The following is a 22468-nucleotide window of genomic DNA, read 5'->3' as shown; positions in this document are numbered from 1 at the left end:
AGGAGTCCCAGACCCCTGAGGCCCCAGAGGAAGTCAGGAGAATTTGCCTTGGTTGATGAGGACTGGATTAGGGATCAGTTAAGCAAGCTGGACATACATAAATCCATGGGCCCTGAGGGGATGCACCCATGAGTGCTGAGGGAGCTGGCGGAAGTCATTGCTAGATCACTCTCCATCATCTTTGGTAAGTCGTGGGGAACAGGTGAGGTGCCTCAGGTCTGGAGGAAAGCAAATGTCACTCCAGGCTTCAAAAGGGAAAGAAGGAGGATTTGAGTAAGTACAGCTCTGTCAGCCTCACCTCCATCCCTGCAAGTGTTCAAGATGGGGTTGGAACGAGCCTTGAGCAACCTGGTCCCGTGGAAGTAATCCCGGCCATAGCAGGATGGTTGGAACTCGATGATATTTGAGGTCACCTTGAACCCAAACAATTACATGATTCTGTGATTCTGTTTCCATCATTGACTTGTGCAAAGTCACTGGGCATCAGCAACTTGTGTTTCTCTTCAATGTGGATCCATCTGTTACTTTTGGGAGAACAGAGGTGTCCTTTTCTTTGTTGCACACTTGTTCTTCTCAGTAAGGGGAGGTGATAAGTCTTGGGTCTCCAGATAATTGTGCAGAAATTATATGGGAACAGTGTTCCTGTCTCCTAATGCCTGTGCAATCAGGTGTGGAATTGTGGCATCAGAGGAGAGAAGTTGTTGGTGAGGAGATCCTGAGAGATGCCCTGAGGCAGCCAGTCCCTGGGTGTCAGGGTGTGTGGGCAGGTGCCTAGGGTGGTTATCACCTCCCAGTGCCTGGTCTTTGCAGCCTGAAAAGGCAGGTAATCCCGCTACATGGACACACTACCTAACAGAAGTGTGCCTTGCCTACTCCAGTGAAACCCATGAGCCACTGTTTGGTGCTGTCAGAAGAGCATGGTTGAGATATGGACCCAAGGCACCTCTGAGGATTCCATGATTGTGACACAGACATAACAATGGAGGACACCATGGTTGGGGTGGGAACCCAAACCACACTTGAAGGCATCGGGGATGAGATAGGGACCCAAGCCCCAACTCACTAGAGGAATCACCCCAGCAGATGTCCAGATGGGCTTGAGATCGAGGGGTGGACTTGTCCACTGAAGCCATTGCAGGTGTTATTCAGGAGCGTGACACATGCACCATAGTCAAGTGAGCCAAGTGAGCAAAGCCTCTCTGGTGTGAAGGATGGTGGCTGCGATATCAATCCAGAGAGGCCTCACAGATGGGTTATATCACACTGCCACGAACCTGCCCAGGCAAGCGCCATGTGCTTACTGTGGTGGAAGTGACAACCAGATGGTTGGTAACATGCCCCATGACCCAAACCACCCCCCAAAACACCATCCTGGGCCTTGAAGAGCAAGTGCTGAGGCACCCCAGAAAGACCTGAGGCTGACAGCAGGGTTCATTCTGAAACACCCTCAGAAGCCCCTGGGCCAGGGAACGTGGCAATGATTGGGTGTGCCACATCCCCTGTCACGCACCAGCCTCCGGAATGAGTGACCGAGAGAAGGGAATGTTAAGGGCAAGTGTGAGAGCAAAGGGGGTTGGGAAATACAAGGGGTGGGATGCAGCCTGGGCAGAAGCTGTTGCTGAAGATTTTTTGCACAGTGTCAAGGACTGCTCTGTTTCTGACTTTGCCCCACCAGTGAATAGACCGGAGTAGCGAGGCTGCAAGAGTTTGGGGGGAGACACAACCAGGCCAATGACCCCAAATGACCATCTCAAACCCCAATTCTTCTTGCTTTTTACTCTTCCTTTACCCCCATCCCACTGAGGTTGGACGAGGGAGGTGATCAAGCTGCAGGGTGGTGCCTAATTTCTTCCTGGGGTTAACTCACATCATCTATAAACAAGGAAGAGGTGATGAGGAATGGAAAAGTCCACCGTGAGAAGTTAGAGTTGAGGATCCTGAGAAAAGGGAAGAAGGCAAAAAGAGAAAAGACTCTGGCCTGCTGAGGGATCTCCTTGGAAGAATCTCATTGGCTACAGCCCTGCAGAGAAGACGGGTACAGAGCCTTGTTTGATGCTCAAGGATCTTCTTACCATGATCCAGAATGGTCCACCTATGACATGCTGGAGGTCACATAAAGGTGGCAGGAGACTGGCATGTCTGAGAAAGGAGCTGCTGGCTAAAACCAAGCATGAAGGCGAAGCCCAGAAAAGGTGGCGGCTGGCTGCCTTCCAGCCTCCTTGGTTCTGTGATTCTGGGAGGAGAGGGACACTGCAGAGCTCTTGGCAGCACTGCCCTCTTGCCAGGAGCTCCCTTCGTCCCAGGCAGGCAAAGGCAAGGGAAAGGTGGCTCTGATGCAGAGGAAACCTGGGGGTGTTCCATGAAGGCTACAGGTCCTGACCTCCAGCCTCTGGGAAGGGACAACATGTCCCTCAGGCGTTGCTCAGGCCTCTCCTGGGGACAGTCTGATCTGCACGGTGCAATGACAGGTACAGCTGTGGGACACTGTAGGACATCCTGTGGTGGAGACGCTCAAGGGCTCTGGAAAGACAAAAAGCCCCCAAGAGAGCCGAGGTCTTTCTCCCCTTGGCTAGGGCTGTTGTCTCAGCCCCTAAGGCCTACCAGAAGACTCCTTAATCTTTCAGCAACAGCACCTCAGTGCCTCCTCAGCCCACCCAGGACAACCCCAGAAGCAGAGGACCTTGGCCCTGCCCTTGGCACTGCACATCCCCACATCACCCTGCCCCAGGAAGAACCCTGAGGAATGGGTGAGGGACAGGGTCTGCCTTGCAGGGGCTGGGGAGTCAGGGCTTTCTTTTGGCTTGATAAAGCACACCAAGGGTTACTCAGCATCAGAGCCACCTTCACCTTGCCTTTGCCTATCTGTCCTCACTGAATCCAGGTTTCTCCTTCAACCAGCCCAGAAGGAAGATTTGTCAGTAACATCCCTCTGTGGAACCCATTAGTGCTCCAAGAAACTTTGGAGTTTGCATCTGACTTTGACTCCTCCAGAGGTTTCCTCAACTTCCTCTCAGTCTCTGTGATCCATGAACTTCACACTAAACCACCGGAGAGATAATTAAAAAGTTCTTGGGCTGTTGCTGTGCTGCTGATCTGGGCTGGGCTCCTGGGACAGAGAGAGCTCCTAGCAAGCAGGCAGAGCTGCAGGGAGACAGCTCTGCCCAGCAGCAGCTGCTCTGCCAAGCGCAGCAGGGCTGAGGGGGCTGCCTGTGGGCACCAAGGAGAAAGGAGCGGGGCAGAGAAAGGTTGAAGGCAGGGGAGAGTGGGAGGATGGCTGAGAGCTCACTGGAGGAGAACTCTTCCCAGCCTCTGACACAGTAAGTCTCTGGGTGCAGGGCGATGTGTCGGTGTTACCTTGCAGGATCTCCTGAATGTGTCCAACCTCTGGGATCTGTCTGTGCTGGAGAAGAGGAAGACGGGCTGCAGAGCAGGGCTTCCCTAGTGCAGTGTGAGAGGGACAGGGCGTGACGGCTGCCTTCTGGTGGGGATGGCTGTGGGGTGTGAATCCTGGTGGGGATGGCTTGAACGTGTGAAGGTGGGTGTGCAGTCAGGGGTGACCAGGGCTGCCCTTCCAAGCAGTGTGTCTTCACCATGGGGGTCTGTGACCTTGGGCATGGACTCTGTCACCAGCCTACATCAGCACTCATCCTGCCCCTGGGAGCTCCTCATGGAGCTGTGGGGAGAAGCTGTGAGTGGAAGGACAGATCCCCAGCAAAGACTGATCTCTTCTGACACATAAACCTCTTCCTAGTGCAGAGAAAAGGGACTGAGAGGAACCGGCCTGGGATGTCACCAACGTGGAGGTGCTGTGCTCTGCTGTGTAAGGAGAAGGCTTTCCCGAGTGCCAGCTGTCTTCCTCTCCTGTTCCCCATTTGCAGAAGGATCAGGGTATTGCTCTGCATTTTTTTCTCCAATTCCTGCTGCTCCTTTTCTTTCTTTTGGAAGGTCTGGGTTGTGGGGGGAGCGTTAGGCATCTCAGATGCATTTGAGTCACTGATCCTGGGGGGCTGTGGGCAATGCAGGGTGTGGGACTTGGAAACAAGTTGATCCTCCCTACAGGAGGTGCTGGGCACTGTCTTTCAGGCACCTCAGAACATCCCTGAGGTGAAGAGGTTGAAGTGCACTTCCCTCATGCTCGGGGCAATTCAGCAGGGGAGGGTGGGAACGTAGTGACAGCCCCGTTCTCCCCCACAGGCACGGTGCTGTTATCATGTCTGGAGAGAGCCTGGAGATGGAAAATGGCTGTCAGAAAGGTTCTGTGTTGGCCGTGAGTGATTCCGACCCAGACTTTGCTGTTCAGGAGAGCAGAGTTGGAAGGGCTGGGTCCCTCCCTGGGCTCTTCCCTCTCAGACACAGCAGGTCTGGGTGCTGCCCCCATCACACTGCAATAAATAGGGACAATTGTCACACAGTCACTGAGGCAAATACCTCTCACTGGACTGAAGGCACCCATTGCCAGGAACACCTACCGAATGCACGGGCTGTTTGACACCACTGCAATAGCACAGGTCTGACTTCTCTGGAGCCCATGGGCAGAGCCCCTGCTCGTCAATCGTGCACCTACAAAAAGGAACTGACCGATGTTCCTCGAAAAAAAGAAGTCATTTTGTGTGTTTTCTCTGAGAAATGCCATAAAACAGGCTCAGACAAAACTCTCCTCACTTGTCAATATCTTCTCCTCTTTCAACAGTCTCCCATTCCTGCGGTGAAACAATGACCAACGGCAGCTCCATCACAGAGTTCCTACTCTTGAGATTTGCAGACACGTGGGAGCTGCAGCTTTTAACCTTCGGGCTCTTCCTGGGCATCTACCTGGCTGCCCTCCTGGGCAATGGACTCATCATCACTGCTGTAGCCTGTGACCCCCACCTCCACACCCCCATGTACTTCTTCCTCCTCAACCTCTCCCTCCTCGACCTGGGCTCCCTCTCCACCACTCTCCCCAAAGCCATGGCCAATGCCCTCTGGAACACCAGGGCCATCTCCTACTCGGGATGTGTTGCACAGTTTTTTCTCTTTGTCTTCTTGTTCACAGCAGAGTTTTGTCTTCTCACCGTCATGGCCTATGACCGCTACGTTGCCATCTGCAAACCCCTGCACTACGGGACCCTCCTGGGCAGCAGAGCTTGTGTCCACATGGCAGCAGCTGCCTGGGGCAGTGGGTTTCTCAATGCTGTGCTGCACGCGGCCAGTACATTTTCACTGCCCCTCTGCCAGGGCAATGCTGTGGACCAGTTCTTCTGTGAAATCCCCCAGATCCTCAAGCTCTCCTGCTCAGACACCTACCTCAGGGAGGCTGGGCTACTTGTGGTCAGTGTCTGTTTAGGCTTTGGGTGTTTTGTGTTCATTGTGGTGTCCTACGTGCAGATCTTCAGGGCCGTGCTGAGGATCCCCTCGGAGCAGGGACGCCACAAAGCCTTTTCCACCTGCCTCCCACACCTGGCCGTGGTCTCCCTGTTCCTCAGCACTGCCTTTTTTTCCTACCTGAAGCCTCCCTCCATCTCCTCTCCATCCCTGAACCTCCTGCTGGCAGTTCTGTACTCGGTGGTGCCTCCAGCAGTGAACCCCCTCATCTATAGCATAAGGAACCAGGAGCTCAAGGACGCCCTGAGGAAAGTGATGACTGGTTGCTTTGCAGAAACAACAATGAACTGCCCATCTTCTTCTGCGTATCACTCATGATACAACACATTACTGGCGTAGCCTGTAGGTTTGGGAGGTTGTTTGATTTGCTTTCTTTGGTTTTAGCATTTCTTGGTTCTATTGAAGCTGTCCAGAAACCCTCTCCTTATCCTTCATCCTACTTACATATCCTTATCTCTCCATCTCTGAACCTGGTGATGGCAGTTCTGTACTTGGTGGTGCCTCCAGCACTGAACCCCCTCATCTACCACCTGAGGAATTAGGAGCTCAGGGATGCCCTGAGGAAACTGATTCCTTGCACATTGTTCAACAGTGATAAATTTTCTATCTCTCTCCAAAAATGATTCACAAAGTATCTGATTCCAGACTGCTTTGGGTTTTATTGTGTTTGGTATGGGTTTTGGAGTTTGCATTTTTTCCTTCACTTTTATTTGGAGATATTTTATTTTGTTTTAATATCTTAACATTCTTGTTATTTCTGTTATTGTCGTTGATATTGTTGTGTTAGTAGAGAAATGTTCATATTTGCATTACAAACCTGAGGCATGGACCTACTGCGGGACATCAGGTGCTCTTATAAATGTGTGTTTGACACAGGCTCAGAGTTAAGACCCTTCACAGCCTCTCTGAAAGTGTTTAAACCAAATAAAGGACCCTTCATCGACTTGTTTGTCTGAGTTCCTTTCTCCAAGATCATCTGTGGATGACGGGGGCAGCGTCTGTGTGCAGAGGTGGAGGGGGCAGTAGCCACCCTGAGCCGGGTCTGCCTCTCTGCCTCACCAGCATGGTCCTGGCCACCACAGCCCACTGTCTCTGCAGAGCAGCACCAGCAGTTCAGGGTCTGTGGGGAGCCTGGGGAGGGGGTGCAGGAATGGCCATCCAGGTCAGCAGAGATGAGCTCTGTAGGGAAAAGTCTCTGTGAGGAGATGGGATGTCCTGGGAGAAGAGCAGGGCACCGTGTGTGTGTGCAGGGGGGACAAGGAAAGAGAAACCCTTTGGTGTGGGTGACAGCTTGGGTCAGGCTGCCCTTTCCCTGGGTCCAAAGGACCTTCCTGAGGATCCCCGAGGCCAGTTGTCTCCTGCTGTTGTGGGGAGCAAGTTTGGCATGTGGGTCTGCAAAGTGCCCGGGGTGGGGATCTCCTCAGCATGCCGGCTGGATGAAGGTTCTCTGTGGCCTGTTTCTGTCTCTGGGACAGGAGGGAAGCGCAGAGCGGTGTGGAGATTGAGGGCACGAACTGTGATTGCGGATAAACTGAAGACCTTTATTGTTTGTTACAGCATCATTATATCCTTTTCTCTCCTAGCACACGCAGCACTAGGTAAGCTGTGACTGGTGTACGGGCATTGTCCACGCACCACTACCACTAGCACCATTGGGTGCTGTCGTGCAGGCTTGTGTTCTTCTCATATGTCAAGGTCTGCACCTCTTTCCTTCCCTGTTCTCTTCCTTTACTCTTGTTCAAGGCTCAGGGCAGGAGCTGCCTGAATCCTGTTAACTCTTTCCATCCCTTCTCTCCTTGTTCCTCCCCAATGCAACAGTGTCTGGCCGGCTTCCAAAGGTCACCTCTGCCTTAGTCCTACAAACATCCTCCAGGAGAGGAGCTGCCTGGAGAGCATGGGGGATCTCCAGGGACGGTTTGTGCCTGGGGTGGACAGTGACTGGAGCCCCACAAAACAAGGGATGAAAGATGGACACACCCGACCATACACAAATCAGCTCCCGCAAGGAATAGCACCTTTAAAGCCGCCACACCACCAGCAGCACATACACAACTGGGAAGACAGCGGGTCCCATCCCATTCCCCTCTCAGGCTGATCTGGGGTGAGGGTCATGAGGGGGCCTTGCATCCCCTGCAGCATCGACCCGTGGATTTGGTTCACTTTGCTCCTTCCCCCTGACATGTTTGTCAGTCCCGTGTTGCAGACTAAGAGATCTCTGTGGCTGCTGACGAGCCGCAGACATTCTCTGTCTCCCTGGGCACGGCTGAGTTGAACCGAGGTGTTGCGACGTGTTCCGATGGCTGCAGGGCCATTCGCAAGCCCCCGCATTGCTCCTGTCTTTGCGAACTCCCGCTTGTGCTCCGTGCTCGTGTTCACCTGCTGGGGAATGGCTCCTCTGCCCATGCTCAGCCTCACCATCTTGTGTGCCACCAGACCCTCTGTGCCCAGTGCACAGACTGTTTATTCTGGGGCATCATCCCTTTGCTGAGAGGAGCCCGCACGGGCACCAGCTACTATGAACCAGGAGCGGTGCTCTCTCCTCCGCTGCGCTGCTGAGCTCCTTCACAGGGACTGCTGTGGTTTATGCCTCCATGAGAGGAACCATCCCGAGGATAACCTCTGTGCAAAGCCACGATAAGGCCTTCTTCACCTGGGTATCCTTCGCCTGCATATCCTCTATTTCTTCACTCCCTATCGCAGAGGCTGGCGGCGTGTTTGACGACGCAGGGCCTGAACAGAATCTGTCTGCAAATTTGCAGGTTCCCCTAAGGAGGTGCCTTCAGGAGAAGAATAATTTTAGATTATTTGGGTGTCACCCAATGGAGTAAGAAGACACCAGCCTTTGAGTGTTTGAACCGACCCAGAAAATGGAAACTGGGACGGCCTCCTCTGATTCACCGGTTCACCACGCTCATACTGCTGGAGGTGACGGAGCTTGAGCTTTTGCTCAAATGCAGCCGGTGGTTCAACCTCAGAAAGTTTTCCAGGCGAGCCCAGCGCAGAGATTCCCCTGTGCCAGACTAGAGGCAAAGATCAAGCTGGGCATTTGGGATGTAAGACTAGCCTGAGCCCCAAGCTGAAACGTCGTCCAGACCTGGAGGACTACCCTATGCTGAACTTCCCATTTTGCTCCTTGTGTAATGCTACCCGTTCTGCCCTGGGACAGAGCCTGAGGGGACAGCACAGACTGTGGAGAACTTTCGTTTCACTGCTTCAAACCCACCAGCTCCTCCCTTCACTCTCTTCCCCTTGAGTTGTGAATCATCCTGTGTTTGGAGTCATCTGCTCTGCTCCTTTCTATGTCTAAAAACAACAGTAAAGATGAAGGGGAAAACATCGGTCGTTATTGTATAGACTTCTCTCGTGCTTCCTTCTGTTAGATGCATATTTTGATTTTAAAAAATAATAACTGAGTACCTCAGAGATTTGAGACTTGTACAGTGAGTGTCACCGACTTGGCTGCAGGTGCCTGTGAGAACTTGGTTCCCCGAGGCTCCCTCTATACTCAATGGAGACAAGAGAAAACGCTAGAGGCTGGGTCCTCCCAGCCTATGAGTGGCATGCAAAAGAAAGCTTACAAATCTCTTCCAGACACCTTGCTCTGCCTTTAGGTCAGGACATTTGAGGGTAATAGCAATGAGCAGCTGTTTGGAAACAACTGCATTTGAGTGCAGGCGGATGTCAGATGAGACTGTGTGGAACCATAAAAAATTTCAGTCGCTATTTAGAGTACTAAGGAAGACAATTATTCCCCCGTCACCCCCCTGCCCTTTCCTGAAGAAACAGAGTGCAAGAAGCTATGGAAGAAAGCGGAGGATTACAGAAAAGATACTTGCTATTACTTATTTTGAAATCAACATATTCTCGGCGATTCCTAGCCCCAAAAGGCAAGTATTGAAAAGTAGAAAGAACAGCTTTCAACATACAGATTTGATCTGATTTCATTTCTTTTGATTGTTCAATGTTTGTGCAATAGAAGAGGAGAGTTTGGCACATAGGTGTGACAGAGGTTTGCAACAGGTCTGAGAGAATGAATTTGGGATTACCCAGGAATGGGGTGAAATAGCTAACAGCCTCTCTAAAATGTGTTCTGGAAAAGAAAATCCTTTGTGAGTGTTTGGAAAGGGTAGATAAGAGAGAACAAATTCTGTGAGGACTGCCACTGAAATGCGAAACAGAAAAATTGGGGTGGGAGAAATGCTTGAAGGACTGCTCTGTCTGTGTCATCTAGGAAGACTGCAAGAAAGGAAAGCAGCAGAGAAGGAAGGATCGAACTTTTCAGCCAGACGGTGAAATTATCACAGTCATTTTTTTGCCAGGTTCCTGTCTCGTCAGGATGAACTGAAATTGAGCATGGGAGCAGAAAACAAAACTGCAGTTACTGAGTTCATCCTAGAGGGTTTCTCAGGGCTTCATCAAAGACTACAGCTATTTCTCTCTCTGGTCCTTCTGCTCGTCTACCTGACAACAGTGGTGGCGAACACGACCATCATTTTCCTCGTGTGTAGGGAGTACCCCCTGCAAACCCCCATGTACTTTTTCATCAGCAACCTGGCCTTCCTGGAGATCTGGTTTACATCCTCCACAAGCATCAAACTCGTTGTGATCCTGGCTTCTGGGAGGAGAAGAATCTCCCTAAGCAGCTGCTTTGCCCAATCCTATTTCTATTTTGCCCTGGGTGGTACAGAGTTGGCTCTTCTGGCTGTCATGGCCTTTGACCGCTATGTTGCCATCTGCCAGCCTTTGTGTTACGCTGCCATCATGAAGCCTCAGCTCTGCATCCGCCTGGTTGTTGCGGCTTGGGTCACAGGCATCACACTCTTGAGCTACCGTCTGGTCCTCCTCCACACGCTGACTTTCTGTGGCTCCAACAAGATCCACCATTTTTTTTGGTGACAACTCCCCCGTATTCAAATTGTCCTGCTCTGACACCAGCCTGCTTTGGAAACTAGACTCTCTTTTAATATCATTTGTCATACTGGGTTCCTTAGGTTTAACTCTGGCATTTTACATGGGCATCCTTCTCTGTATTCTACACCTTCCAGCAGCCTCTGGGAGGAAAAAAGCTTTTGCTACGTGTTCTTCCCGTCTCACCACCTTGGCCATTGCGTATGGGAGCTGCATTGCCCTCTACGTGTGTCCTTCAGAAGATGTTTCCTTGCAGACAAACAGAATCGTAGCTTTGCTGAACACTGTCCTCTACCCGTTCTTAAATCCATTCATCTACAGCCTTAGAAGCAAGGCTGTGATGCTGGCCCTGAACAAAACCACTGCCCGTGCAACAGTACAGCTTTTCCTCTCGTCATGATGCCTTTCTGGACAGCGATTCCAGTGACCTGCTGTCACCTCTTAAATAATACCAATGCATGTGTTTATGACCTCCAAACTCAGATGCCTCAGGAGGCTGATGCTCTTGTGGGATTCTGTTAGGTCAAGGGATAAGAAGCTCATCTGCCCAGCCAAAGAAGGCACTACCATTGGCAGGAGGAGTGACTCAGTTAATGCCCTGCTCCAGCTCTCCCAGACCCATCCCAGGAGAGCCACCAGCTCATCCAGAGCCCTTCTCTGCAAACTAAGAAGAGCACAGAGGCACAGAGGCAGGTGGGAACCCAAATCACAGGCTCCTGAGGCATGAACAAGCTGTCCCAGCTCCTTCCAGGGCTGCCCTGGGAGAGCGTTCAGCCCCGTTGTCCAGGTGTGAAACCCACCAAGACGAGTCGCTGAGAGCAGCTTCTTGGATCACCACTTGGATTAAGGGGACTGTTGCCTGGAGGTGCAGGACACTTTATGGGATGCAGGGCAGGAGCATTTTCGGATTGCACCGGACTTACTCCGGGAAGTTTAGGGGAGGACCCTGGCCAGTGCAATCTGTTCTGTCTTCTCGTTAAACTTTATCTCTATCTCCTTCCTGGGTGAGTCGATGTCTCCTCTGCATGAGCCTGTGAGCACAGGGGTGTGAGTGCAGCAACTGGCGCAGGACCAGGGGGTCAGACAGCCCTTGTGTCATTAGTGCCAGCAACTGAGAGACTGGAGCGACTGGACATCAGAGTTTGTGTGGGTGCTTGTGTGTGAGAGAGAGAGAGAGAGAGATGAAGGTGGTCTGTACCAGCATCTGGAGCGGGATTGAGGCCTCAGGGACTCCTATGTCCCAGTGCCTGCAACTGGGGAGGCTGGTATCCAGGGGCAGCTACTGAGGAGACCCAGTGTCTGAGCCCAAGTGCTGGAGGGAGCCACCCTGCACAGGGATATCTATAGAATAATTCCATCGGGAGGGGCCGACAACCATCATCTAGTCCAACTGCCTGACCACCTCACGTCTCACCAAAAGATAAATGGTGTTCTGCAGGGCATTGCCCAAATGCCTCTTAAACACTGACAGGCTTGGGGTGTTGACCTCCTCTCTAGGAAGCCTCTTGCAGGGTTTGACCACCCTCTTGGTAAAGAAATGCTTCCTAATGTCCAGCCTAAACCTCTCCTGGTGCAGCTTTGAGCCCTTCCCACGTGCCCTGTCACAGGATACCAGGGAGGAGAGCTCAGCACCTCCCTCTCCACGTCCCCTCCTCAGGAAGCTGTCGAGAGCAATGAGCTCACTCCTCAGCCTCTTTTTCTCCAAGTTACACAAAGCCCCTCTCCTTAGCCGTTCCTCATAGGACATGCCTTCCAGCCCAGCTTTGTTGCCTCCTCTGAGCACCTTCAAGTGTCTTAACATCCTTGAGAATCGTGGGGCCCAGAAGGGGACACAGTACTCGAGGTGAGGTCACACCGACATGAATGCAGTGGGATGATCCAGGGACGGCACAAAGCCTTTTCCACCTGCCTCCCTCACCTGGCCGTGGTCTCCCCGTTTGTCAGCACCGCCGTGTTTGCCCACCTGAAGCCCCCCTCCGTCTTCTCCCCATTCCTGGATCTCTTGGTTGCAGCGCTTCACTCGGTGGTGCCTCCAGCAGCGAACCCCCTCATCTGCAGCATGAGGAACCAGGAGCTCAGGGATGCTGTGTGCAAACTGATGGCTGGCTGTTATTCGGAAGCAAGGAACTGCTCATCTTCCTCTGCATAGCGGTCGTCATGTCTGATAAATAATTTTGGCCCAAACCAGGTTTTTAAACAAAGTTTCCAATTTATTAAGCGAATAGAGACAAGCCAACAGCGCTGGGTGCGCCGGGAGTCTCTGCTCTATCAGGACGCACACTGAGTCTTTTATATTCTTGGCGCGTTTTTCTCCTGTTGGATCCTTTGAAAGTCTCAGGGTCCCATCTTTCGGTGGGCTTTTCTGAGCAGCAGTGACATCAGCTCTACGCTGTTTTTTTATTTCTTTTTTTTTTCCCTTTTCTTTTTCTCTAAAAGGCGGTTACATTGTTCGAAGTGAGAAACACACTTGTCTATATTCACAAATTCTCAATTTGCTTCAAACATCCATCACAACCACGATACAGGTCGCAGTGGTTACAAACTACATCACACAGGGCACAACAATCACATTTATCACACTGTGTTCTATTTTGGCACGAATCATGCCTATGTTTTCCACAATTCCCCCCTTTGTTTTTGTTTGTCTCATTGATTCGCGTCTTGGTTTCCAATTCGGTAACGGCTTTCCGTGCTGCAGTCAAATCTGGGGTTGTTTCGGTCTCCAATTCCTTTAATGGCGTTCCACCATTCTTTGTTTCCGGTGGCGTACTTTGCACCACTGATCGTATCAATCGAATAAAACGTGGAATTAAACAAGGGATAAGTAATAACCCCCCAAATATTCCCAGGAGTACAACACCCACTTTGGTAATCCAATCACCGTTGAAGAATGACATCCATGATCCTAAATTTCCGATGTTAAATCCATTCCACGTTTGCACTGGGACATGGGCTATCTTCTTCATGTCTCTAACCAGTTCATCTATAGCCCTTCCTTCGTCATCTATTTGTATACAACAATTGGTAAGATTAAGTTTTCCACAAACTCCCCCTTTCCTGTGCCAACAGGTAGTCCAATGCTGAACGATTTTGGTAGATTGCAGTTCTCATTTTTGTATTTCGTTTTGCAAGTAGACTTAAGGCGTCTCTGGTTTTGTTTACTACTGTCTCAACTACTGCTTGTAGCCGTATAATCCTGTTTAGCACATATATCGGAGTTCGGTAGCCCCAAGACCCATCCTCTGCCCGTGTAGCTGGATCGTAATAGGCTATTATTCTCTCTGGAGGCCATTCATTATCCTTCCAATTCCCAATTTGTAAATCTCTCTTGTATCTCTCAAACTCAGCAGATTCTGTGTACACTGGAACCCCCAATCGTTCTCCCTCACCTATTGGCAACAGGAAGAAGCTAGGTCTAATTGTACCAACTGTACATGACCCAACCCAATTCTTTGGTAAAGATGCAAATGCTAATTTTCCACAGATCCAACAATGTCCTGCCGGTGCAGGCCAACCATTTGGTACATTGTTCCCATTTGTCCAGTTGGCCATTTGTGGATTTATCTCCATTGAGTTCCCCCATTTATCCCAGTCCTTCCTCGTTTTAGTCCACTTATATCCTCCTTCACAAATTAAATTTCCTACCGGTTCCCCTCCTTTAGCTAGGTGTTGGAAGCAGCTTCTCCCTATTATATTAGTTTGTAATATCCACTGTTGTTTTCTATCCTGACTATTTACCTTCCAGATCCTAGGGTCAGTTATATTGCTCTCTAAAGCTTCCCAAGGCCAGTGTTCTCCCTGATTTGTCCCTCCACACACATAACAATTAGTTACTCTTAGTGCTTTCGCGATATTTTCGGCAAGGTTGACAAACAGATTTCTAGCAACTGTGGGAATTTCATATTTGACTCCTGTTTCTATTTCATGATGAAACGAGTTGAATAACAAACGATGTTGTACGGTTTGTTTCCCTCTTTCATGATAAATTATTCGGACTTGGGCTCCTGGGTCATAACCGGAGGCCCATATCTTGATTCCGAAATCTGTTACCTTTGTCTTTATTCTCCAAGACCAAAGATCTATAATCGTTAGATTGACCAGCGTGCAGTTATAAAGTCCACAAGTTGGGCTCACCTTTATCTTTTCTAATTTAGCTTTCAGAGAGGGACAGTGATATTCATAACCCCAGCTGGCGGTGGCCCAACACACAGCCTCCCACGTGTTCCCACATCAGTGGCCTCCGTGGACCCCAGATGCCAAATAAGAATTTCCAGGATTCATACACATGTATTTTTCAGTTTTCCCATATTGTCTTCTTTGATTTATATTTCCACAGTCAGCTGAGAAAGAGTCCCGATCCACCGCCTGGCAGACATCAAAAATGACTGATACCGATGAACGAAGGCCATAAACCTGACGACTCACTGCTCAAGTTTTCCATCCATCGTATTTTCCTTTATCTTTCCCTTTCTTTATCCACCCTTCTGTTTTCAATTCTATCCAATATGGGGTTGGAAGTATTTCAGGATCATAGCACATGATCTTGTTGGTTGAAGGATCCTCACGGAGTTTATATTTGGTTTGATTATACGCACAGTCACCCATCATTTGTCCTTTACATTCCTAGGGGGTAGGGTAGATCAATGTATGGGAGACCGTATCACCTTGCATCGTTACAGCGATACACTCACTACGAGGGTCGGAAAGAGTGTCCACACCTTCCCACAGGGTTCCAATCAGGACCCATATCAAGAGAGGCCCGGTCAGGATCATAATGCTCAGCGGTCACCGCCCCAGCTGCAGCACCGATTCCCTCCGGTCTTGCCCTCTCCAGTTTCTACCAAGGTGTGCCTTTCTTTTCCTTTGTGAGTAATAGGAATTATTCCATTCAACACTGGACTTTCCATACAATCAACACTAACAAAGGTTTGGGTGAAGTGGGGAAAGTGGACTCCTTTAACTTATTAAAAAAATGGTTTTCTGCACGTTGAATTTTTATAACTTCCATTAGAATTTACCCTTTTACGGAAGTCAATATGAATTTCCCTCAGTCGTTACATCAAGCTCTTTTAAAGGTAAGTTTGGGATCACCAGGTTCAGTTACGACCCTCCACTCCTTCATAGGTCCCTTTACTCTTGAGGCACGTGTCTAAATACTTAAATGCTTCCTATTATTGATCGATTGTGTGCACTTATTTTTAGAGACCTCCTTTATTTATTAACTATACCCTACTTTTTTCTATTATTACTCTGTTAGTCCGACAGCAAAAAATATTTCCTTCTTCTTAATATTTCTAATTGATTGATGTGTTTACACTTAACACACAAAGGAGACAATGTATTTGCTAAATATACTCCCTGTGACCCATTAAACTGGATGATGTGTTTCCCACCATAATAATAATGACAAATAAGATACAGGCTATATCGACGACAGATGGGACAAGGCTGAGTACTAGCCCGACTTGGGGTTCTGTTGTCCTGCGTCGTTAATTGGGGTGTTCCTCCCATGCAACAATGGCTCCGAACTAAAAGTTCCTTCTGCTTTGGGGTCTGTAAAAACACACATCGATTTTCTACTGGTCAATTTATAATTTATAATACAATCTTTGTTGAGTCCGCCTGACGGTTATCCTGGTTTCTCCGAGTTCAGATGTTACGTTCCACTCCTTCACTGGACCTTTTACCCGCGACACGTGTGTCCCTCCTTTTCCAGCAGTTCTCACGGCTGTCGCTGCAGTTAGTAAACCAAGAAAAGGTCTTTCCCAAAGGGGAGATCAATTCTTTTCTTTCCATGTTTTTATTAGGACTTTATCTCCCGGCTTAAGTTGATGGATGGCAAAGGATCCCAAAGGTGGCGTTTGAGCCATTATTCCTATTTCCCTTAGTTCTTTTACTCTCTCCCCAATGGCAACTGTGTATTTTTGCAAATCATAGTCTTCAATAATATTGCTTCCCAGGGGCATCCCCTGAGAGTATGGCATTCCATACAACATTTCGTAAGAGGATAATCCAGTCTCACGATGCGGTTTTGTTCTTACGTTCGAGAGTGCTAATGGCAAACGTTTTGTCCAAGGCATTTGGGTCTCGATCGTTAGTTTAGCCAATTGTTGTTTTATTGTTTGATTCATCCTCTCTCCTTTTCCCGAGCTCCGTGGGTGCCAAGGAGTATGGGATTCCCACTGAATACCCAATGATTGACACAATAGTTTTATTACTTTAGAAGTGAAGTGTGTGCCTTGGTCAGAATCAATGTCCTGGATTGTTCCATATCTCGGTATTAAGTGTTCTAATAAAATTTTCACTTCCATCTGTGCTGTTGCTCGGGCGACAGGGTAGGCTTCTACCCTTTGTGTTAAATGATCCACTATTGCCAATAAATATTTTATCCTCCCTACTTTAGGTAATTCTGTGAAGTCCATTTGTACTTTCCCAAAGGGTCTATACGCTGTTTTTCTTCCCCCCATAGCCACTTGTCGAAATACTTTCTTGTTTATCTTTTGACGAGTTAAGCAGCCTTGTGTGATTTGTTTTGCTATTTCAAAAATTCCCGTACAACCACATTGTTTGAGAAAATGGTCACTTAATGCTTTTGTACCCCAATGTGGTTTTATATGTAATAGTTTCAATATTTGCCTGGCATACGCCTTCGGCAACATTTCTCGCCCGTCAGGGAAAAATCCGTTTTCCTTGTTCTGGTTTAGCTCCTATTCCCTCCAATTTTGTTTGTTCCTCGGGGGTAAACTTTTTCTCTCTCTCTTCTTGTTTTTCTTCACTGGTATTTTCTTTTGTCTGTACTACATTAATTCTGACAATCTGAGTTCTCAGGGCTGCTTTCTGGGCCTCTTTAGCTGCTCAATTGTTTCCTCTGGTTCTGTAGTCTAATCCTTTTTGGTGTCCCCTCACATGTACTACTGCTATTTCTTTCGGTTCCCTTAATGCCCTTGAAGTCCTTACTATTAATTCTTGATGTATAAGATTTCTTCCTAGAGTATCAATTAAACCTCTTTCTTCCGAAATCTTTCCAAAGGTGTGGACTACCCCATATACATATTTAGAATCTGTAAAGATGGTTCCACTTTTTCCTTTTAACAACTCTAGGGCCCTACACAGGGCGTACAGCTCACAGGCCTGAGCTGACCCTGGTGGATTCAAAGGTCCTGATTCTATAGGTTCCAGGTTCTTATTAATTATTGCACACCCCGATTTTCTCTTTCCCCCCACCACTCGGGAGGAGCCATCTATAAATATTCTTTCTCCCTTTTTTAACTCGTTATCTCCTAAATCTGGTCTCACCTTCGCCTGCATCTCAATTACTTCCAAACAGTTGTGGTGCAGTTTCTCTGGTGGTTCCCCAAATAAAAATTGTGCTGGACTCTGTGCAGAGGTTACCCTTAGTTCCAAGTCGGGGGAATCAATTAATATCGCTTCATATTTTAAGATTCGGCTCTCCCTTAACCATTTTTCCGCTTTTTGTACCAAGACACCTCTGACATGATGTGGAGCATACACCTTTAAAGGAGTGCTAAAGATAATTTTTCTGGCTGCTTCTATCAATAACGCTGTGGCAACTAAAGCTTGGAGACAAGCAGGCCATCCTCTACTTGCTGGATCAAGTAGCTTAGAATAGTATCCCACGGGTTTTTTAACTCCTGCCCAATCCTGAGTAAGGACCCCGTATGCTGTTCGATTTGAGGTATTCACAAAAAGATAGAAAGGTTTCTCCAGGTCTGGTGGACTTAAGACAGGTGCTTGCGGTAATGCTTTTTTTATTTCCTCAAATTTCTGGTCATCTTCTGTAAACCCCTTGAGTTGGTTCTTAGTCAACTTCTCATACAGAAATTCCACTTTCGCGCTGTAACTTTCAATCCATGGTCTACAACATCCTAATAAACCTAATACCTGCTGAATTTCCTTTTTTGTTCTTGGGGGGTCTCAAGGATATGATCCCAGATACCCTGTCAGGGTCCAGCTTCGTTTTCCCTTCACTCCACCAATGTCCTAAATACCTTACCTCCTGTCCCACAAAGTGTAATTTTGACCAGGATACTTTTAAAACTTCCCTCCTAAGACATTTAGTAATTTAACGGTGGCCTCTCGGGTTCCTTCTTCAGTTTCTCCTGCTATTAATAAATCATCCACATATTGTAATAGCTTTACCTCCCCGGGTAATGTGAAATCCTGTAATATCTTCTCTAGAGTCTGTCCAAATAAACTTGGTGACTCCGTGAACCCTTGTGGTAATACAGTCCACCTCAATTGTTGTTTTCGTCTTGTTTCGGGGTCCTCCCGCTCAAAAGCGAAATAGTCTCTAGATCCTTCATCTAGACGACAGGCCCAAAAGGCATCCTTTAAATCTGTTACACTGTACCGAGTGTGTTTGGGGGATATATGGCTCAGTAAAGCGTAAGGATTTGCTACTGCAGGGAATTTAGTGACTGTTCGCTGATTCACAGCTCTCAGACCTTGTACCGTTCTGTATGACCCATCCTCTTTCTTTACAGGGAGGATGGGCGTGTTATGGGGTGACATACACGGCTCCAAGGCGCCTTTTTCTAAAAGTCTATCAACTACTGGCTTTAATCCTTTCCGACCCTCCATTGGTATAGGATATTGTTTGACTCTGATTGGGCGACACGGATCCGTTATCTGAATGTTTATGGGGGCCACGTCTATTTTTCCGGCCTCCCCTTCCCTATACCACACTGAGGGGTCTATAAACTTTTCATCTTCTTGTGTCAAAAGGTATAGTTTGATCTGTAATTTGTCCCCTTGGCTCTGAATACTCAAATTGAGTTTCAAAATCAGATCCCTTCCTAATAGGTTATATTCCGCCTCAGGGAGTGAAAGTAAATCATGAAGGCAGATTTTTTTCTTCTGCTTCTATTTCTACATCTTTCAAAACGGGAACTTTAAAAGGCTCCCCTTTTGCCCCTATTACCGAGACATGATTCTTTTCTTTCTCTACTCCTTTTGGAAGTCTTTGGATAGTGGACTTTTCAACTCCTGTATCTACTAAAAATAAAACTTCCTCTTTGTGGGGACCAATCAATATTTTTCTCAAGGGCTCTGTTGATGTTGAAGTCCCCAGAAGGTATAACCCCTGACACCCCTATTCCTCTTGAAACATTCTCTCATCTCGTTCTCGTTTACGGCAGTTCTTTTTAACATGTCCCTTCTTATTACAGCAGTAACAGACGGGGACTGTGGACCTTTCTCGATGAGGTTGTTCCCGGGGTGTCTGCTCTATTCTTTTTCCTTTTTTTTTTTCTCCAGAAGGAGCTTCATTCTTCTGACTTTCTCTTACTGCTGCTACAAAGATCTTTGCTTTCGTTTTCTGCTTTTCTTCATCCCTCCTGACATAGACTTTCTGGGCTTCCCTAAGTAATTCTTCTAATCCCCTTCCTTGCCAGTCTTCTAGTTTCTCTAATTTCCTTCTTATACCTCCCCAGGATTTGGCCACCAACTGTGTTCTAAGAAGCGCGGTCCCAGCCACTGTATTCAAATCAATTCCAGAATACATTTGTAGGCTTTTTCTTAACCTCTCTAACCATTCTGTTGGGGATTCATCTTTTCCCTGTTGTTCATTAAATGCTTTGTTAATATTTTGTCCCCGAGGCACCGCTTCTCTTATTCCTTGTATAATTAACGCTCTTAAATCCCTCATGTTTTGTCTCCCTTGGGGTTGTTGGTGATCCCAGTGGGGAATCCACGTTCGGCCATTTCTGATCCCCCGGGGGTCCTCCTTGATTTTGTCTTTCCCAAATTCTCATTCCAGCTTGTCTAATCATTCCTCTTGCTTCAGCGGTGAATAAGATCCCCAAAATGGACTGTATTTCCTCCCAGGTCTAAGTATTGGGACCTAAGAATTGACCCAGTTTTTCAGCTACCCCGAGGGGATCATCTAATAGGGTTCCCATCTCTTTCTTAAAATTTCTGACGTCTGTAGTGTTCAACGGGACTGCTACGAATCCGATGCCTCCCTGATTACCTCCAAGGGGCACCTCTCGTAAGGGATAGAGAGAGGCTTCCTCAGATGCTGCAGTTCTGCTTCTCGTACGTGCAGCCGGAGGCCTCTCCGCTTCCGATGCTGTGGGTGGTGACAACACTACAGCCCCCGAAGGGGGGGAGCCACCAGAAGAGGGGGAGGGGGAACCGCCGCCGCAGCCGCCGCAGCCACCGCAGCCGCTGGGGATGGATTATTAAAATATGGAGGCGGCAGATTATCCAGTGGTTCCCAAGTATCATCTTTTTCCTTCTCATTTATATCTTCCTCCTTCTCCTCAAACTTCTCGTCTGTTTTTAATGTAAGTATTGAAGCGGGAAGGGGACGTGAAGTCCTGATCCATAACTTTGCGTCATCACTCTCCTCCTGACTCCAAGGTTCCTTTGAGTTAACATATGTATTTAAAGCCTGGCAAATCCAGTCCTCAAAGGATCCAAAACCAAGCCAAAAGACATGTGGTCTTAAAGGTTCCTTTGGCCGTTCAACCATGCAATATTGAACCAATTTTAATTTACTTGTTCCTCTTCTGGGGCCCCTTTGATTCCAGTTCATGATCATGGTTCCTAACGGACTTTCTGGTGGCATATCTGGTAATTTGCTCCCTTTTTTCCGGTCTCAGGTCTTTGACTTTATCTGACCCATCCAGGAATTCTACTGTGGCAATTCCTACGGCCCTTGGTCACCAGTAAAAGTGTCTTGCAGGGGGTTTTGGGGACCTATTACCCACCCACGAATCCTATAGGAATCGCTTCGGTCCTTCACCGGCCAAGTCCCTCGCGGGAGATTGGAACCGTGGTTAAAAGACCTCCACAATTGCTTTGGAACCAGGTTCCGTCTCAGCCACACTCTCACACACACAGGCGACCGAATCCCACCCAACCGAACGGCATACATTTATTTACAGCTCCGCCGTCTTCGTTCGGATCTTCGCACACGGAATTACGGGCAAAATAAACTGCTGCAGCTGGCAAGGGAGCTCATAAAAATCAAATTCTTTGCTTATCTCTGTTCGGGTTCAGAATGGTGTTAGTCTTGACCCGACCCAATTAGGAGCCACCCTATGGTGGGGCGCCCCTCCTAAATCAAGTCAGAATTCAGGAACTAAGACCATCCCGGACGAGCCCCCAAATTGTGATAAATCATTTTGTCCCAAACCAAGGTTTTAAACAAAGTTTCTGATTTATGAGGTGAATAGAGATAAGCCAGCAGCGCTGGGTGCGCCCTGGTAGAGCAGAGACTCCCGGCGCACCCAGCGCTGTTGGCTTGTCTCTATTCGTTTAATAAATCGGAAACTTTGTGTAAAAACCTGGTTTGGGACAAAATGATTTATCGCAGTGTGGGAGACCAATACTGTCATCTTTTGACCCAATGTCAACTTACGGGCTTCTTGGATGTTCAGTACCACCGCTGCTACTGCTCTTAAGCAGCTAGGCCAATCCCTGCTTGCATCACCAAGTTGCTTGGAAAAGTACGCTACTGCCCTGTGGTACGGTCCCGGGTTTTGAGCTAGGACCCCTAGGGCTGTTCCCTGCTTCTCATGAGAGAACGGCCAGAAAGGCTTGGTAATACCTGGTAACCCCCAAGCAGGGGCCTCCATCAGCCTTTTCTTTAGCTGGTGGAATGCTCTTCCTGCTTCTTTATTCCAGACAAGGTTCTTTTGATTCGATTTCAACAGTTCATAAAGTGGCTTTACCACGAGTCCGCAGTTATAGATCCATAGGCGACACCACCCCGTCGTTCCTAGAAACGTACGGAGCTCTTTAGGTGTCTGCAGTCGGGGGGTCTGACAGATAACCTCCTTCCTTGTGGCTCCCAGGGTCCGCTGGCCTGCCGTTATCTCATAGCCAAGGTCAGTCCCTTGTTGCTGGGCTGTTTGGGCTTTCTGTGGAGAGACTCGATAGCCATTAAGTCCAAGAAAATTTAACAGACTAATTGTCCACACTACACAAGGTTCTTTCATCTCGGTGGCTGTCAGCAGATCATCTACATACTGTCATATTATTCCAGCTCCGTGTGGCCGTTCCCATTGTTCCAGGTCTCTGGCTAACTGGTTTCTAAAAATAGTGGGGCTGTTCTTAAGTCCCTGAGGTAACACTGTCCATGTTAGCTGTGTCTTCCTTCCAGAGTCTGGGTTTTCCCACTCAAATGCAAAGAGCAACTGGCTTTCTGGACTCAAGGACAGGCAAAAGA

The 22468-nt window shown here is 48.5% G+C and overlaps 2 protein-coding genes across 2 annotated transcripts; both read left to right on the top strand.

The window, feature by feature from the left end:
• Window positions 1-4713: 4713 nt before the first annotated feature.
• Window positions 4714-5682, top strand: LOC147412390 (olfactory receptor 14C36-like). Its single transcript, XM_086481380.1, has one exon. The coding sequence runs from the start codon at window positions 4714-4716 to the stop codon at window positions 5680-5682; it is 969 nt and encodes a 322-aa protein (XP_086337506.1).
• Window positions 5683-9717: 4035 nt separating this feature from the next.
• Window positions 9718-10260, top strand: LOC147412389 (olfactory receptor 6F1-like). Its single transcript, XM_086481379.1, has one exon. It carries the CDS (start codon window positions 9718-9720, stop codon window positions 10258-10260), a length of 543 nt encoding a protein of 180 aa, XP_086337505.1.
• Window positions 10261-22468: the final 12208 nt, after the last annotated feature.

This window comes from Leptosomus discolor, unplaced genomic scaffold (assembly GCF_034619465.1).
Source record: "Leptosomus discolor isolate bLepDis1 unplaced genomic scaffold, bLepDis1.hap2 HAP2_SCAFFOLD_41, whole genome shotgun sequence".
In the NCBI taxonomy this organism is placed as follows: domain Eukaryota; kingdom Metazoa; phylum Chordata; class Aves; order Leptosomiformes; family Leptosomidae; genus Leptosomus; species Leptosomus discolor.
This window is presented reverse-complemented; position numbering and strand designations above follow the sequence as displayed.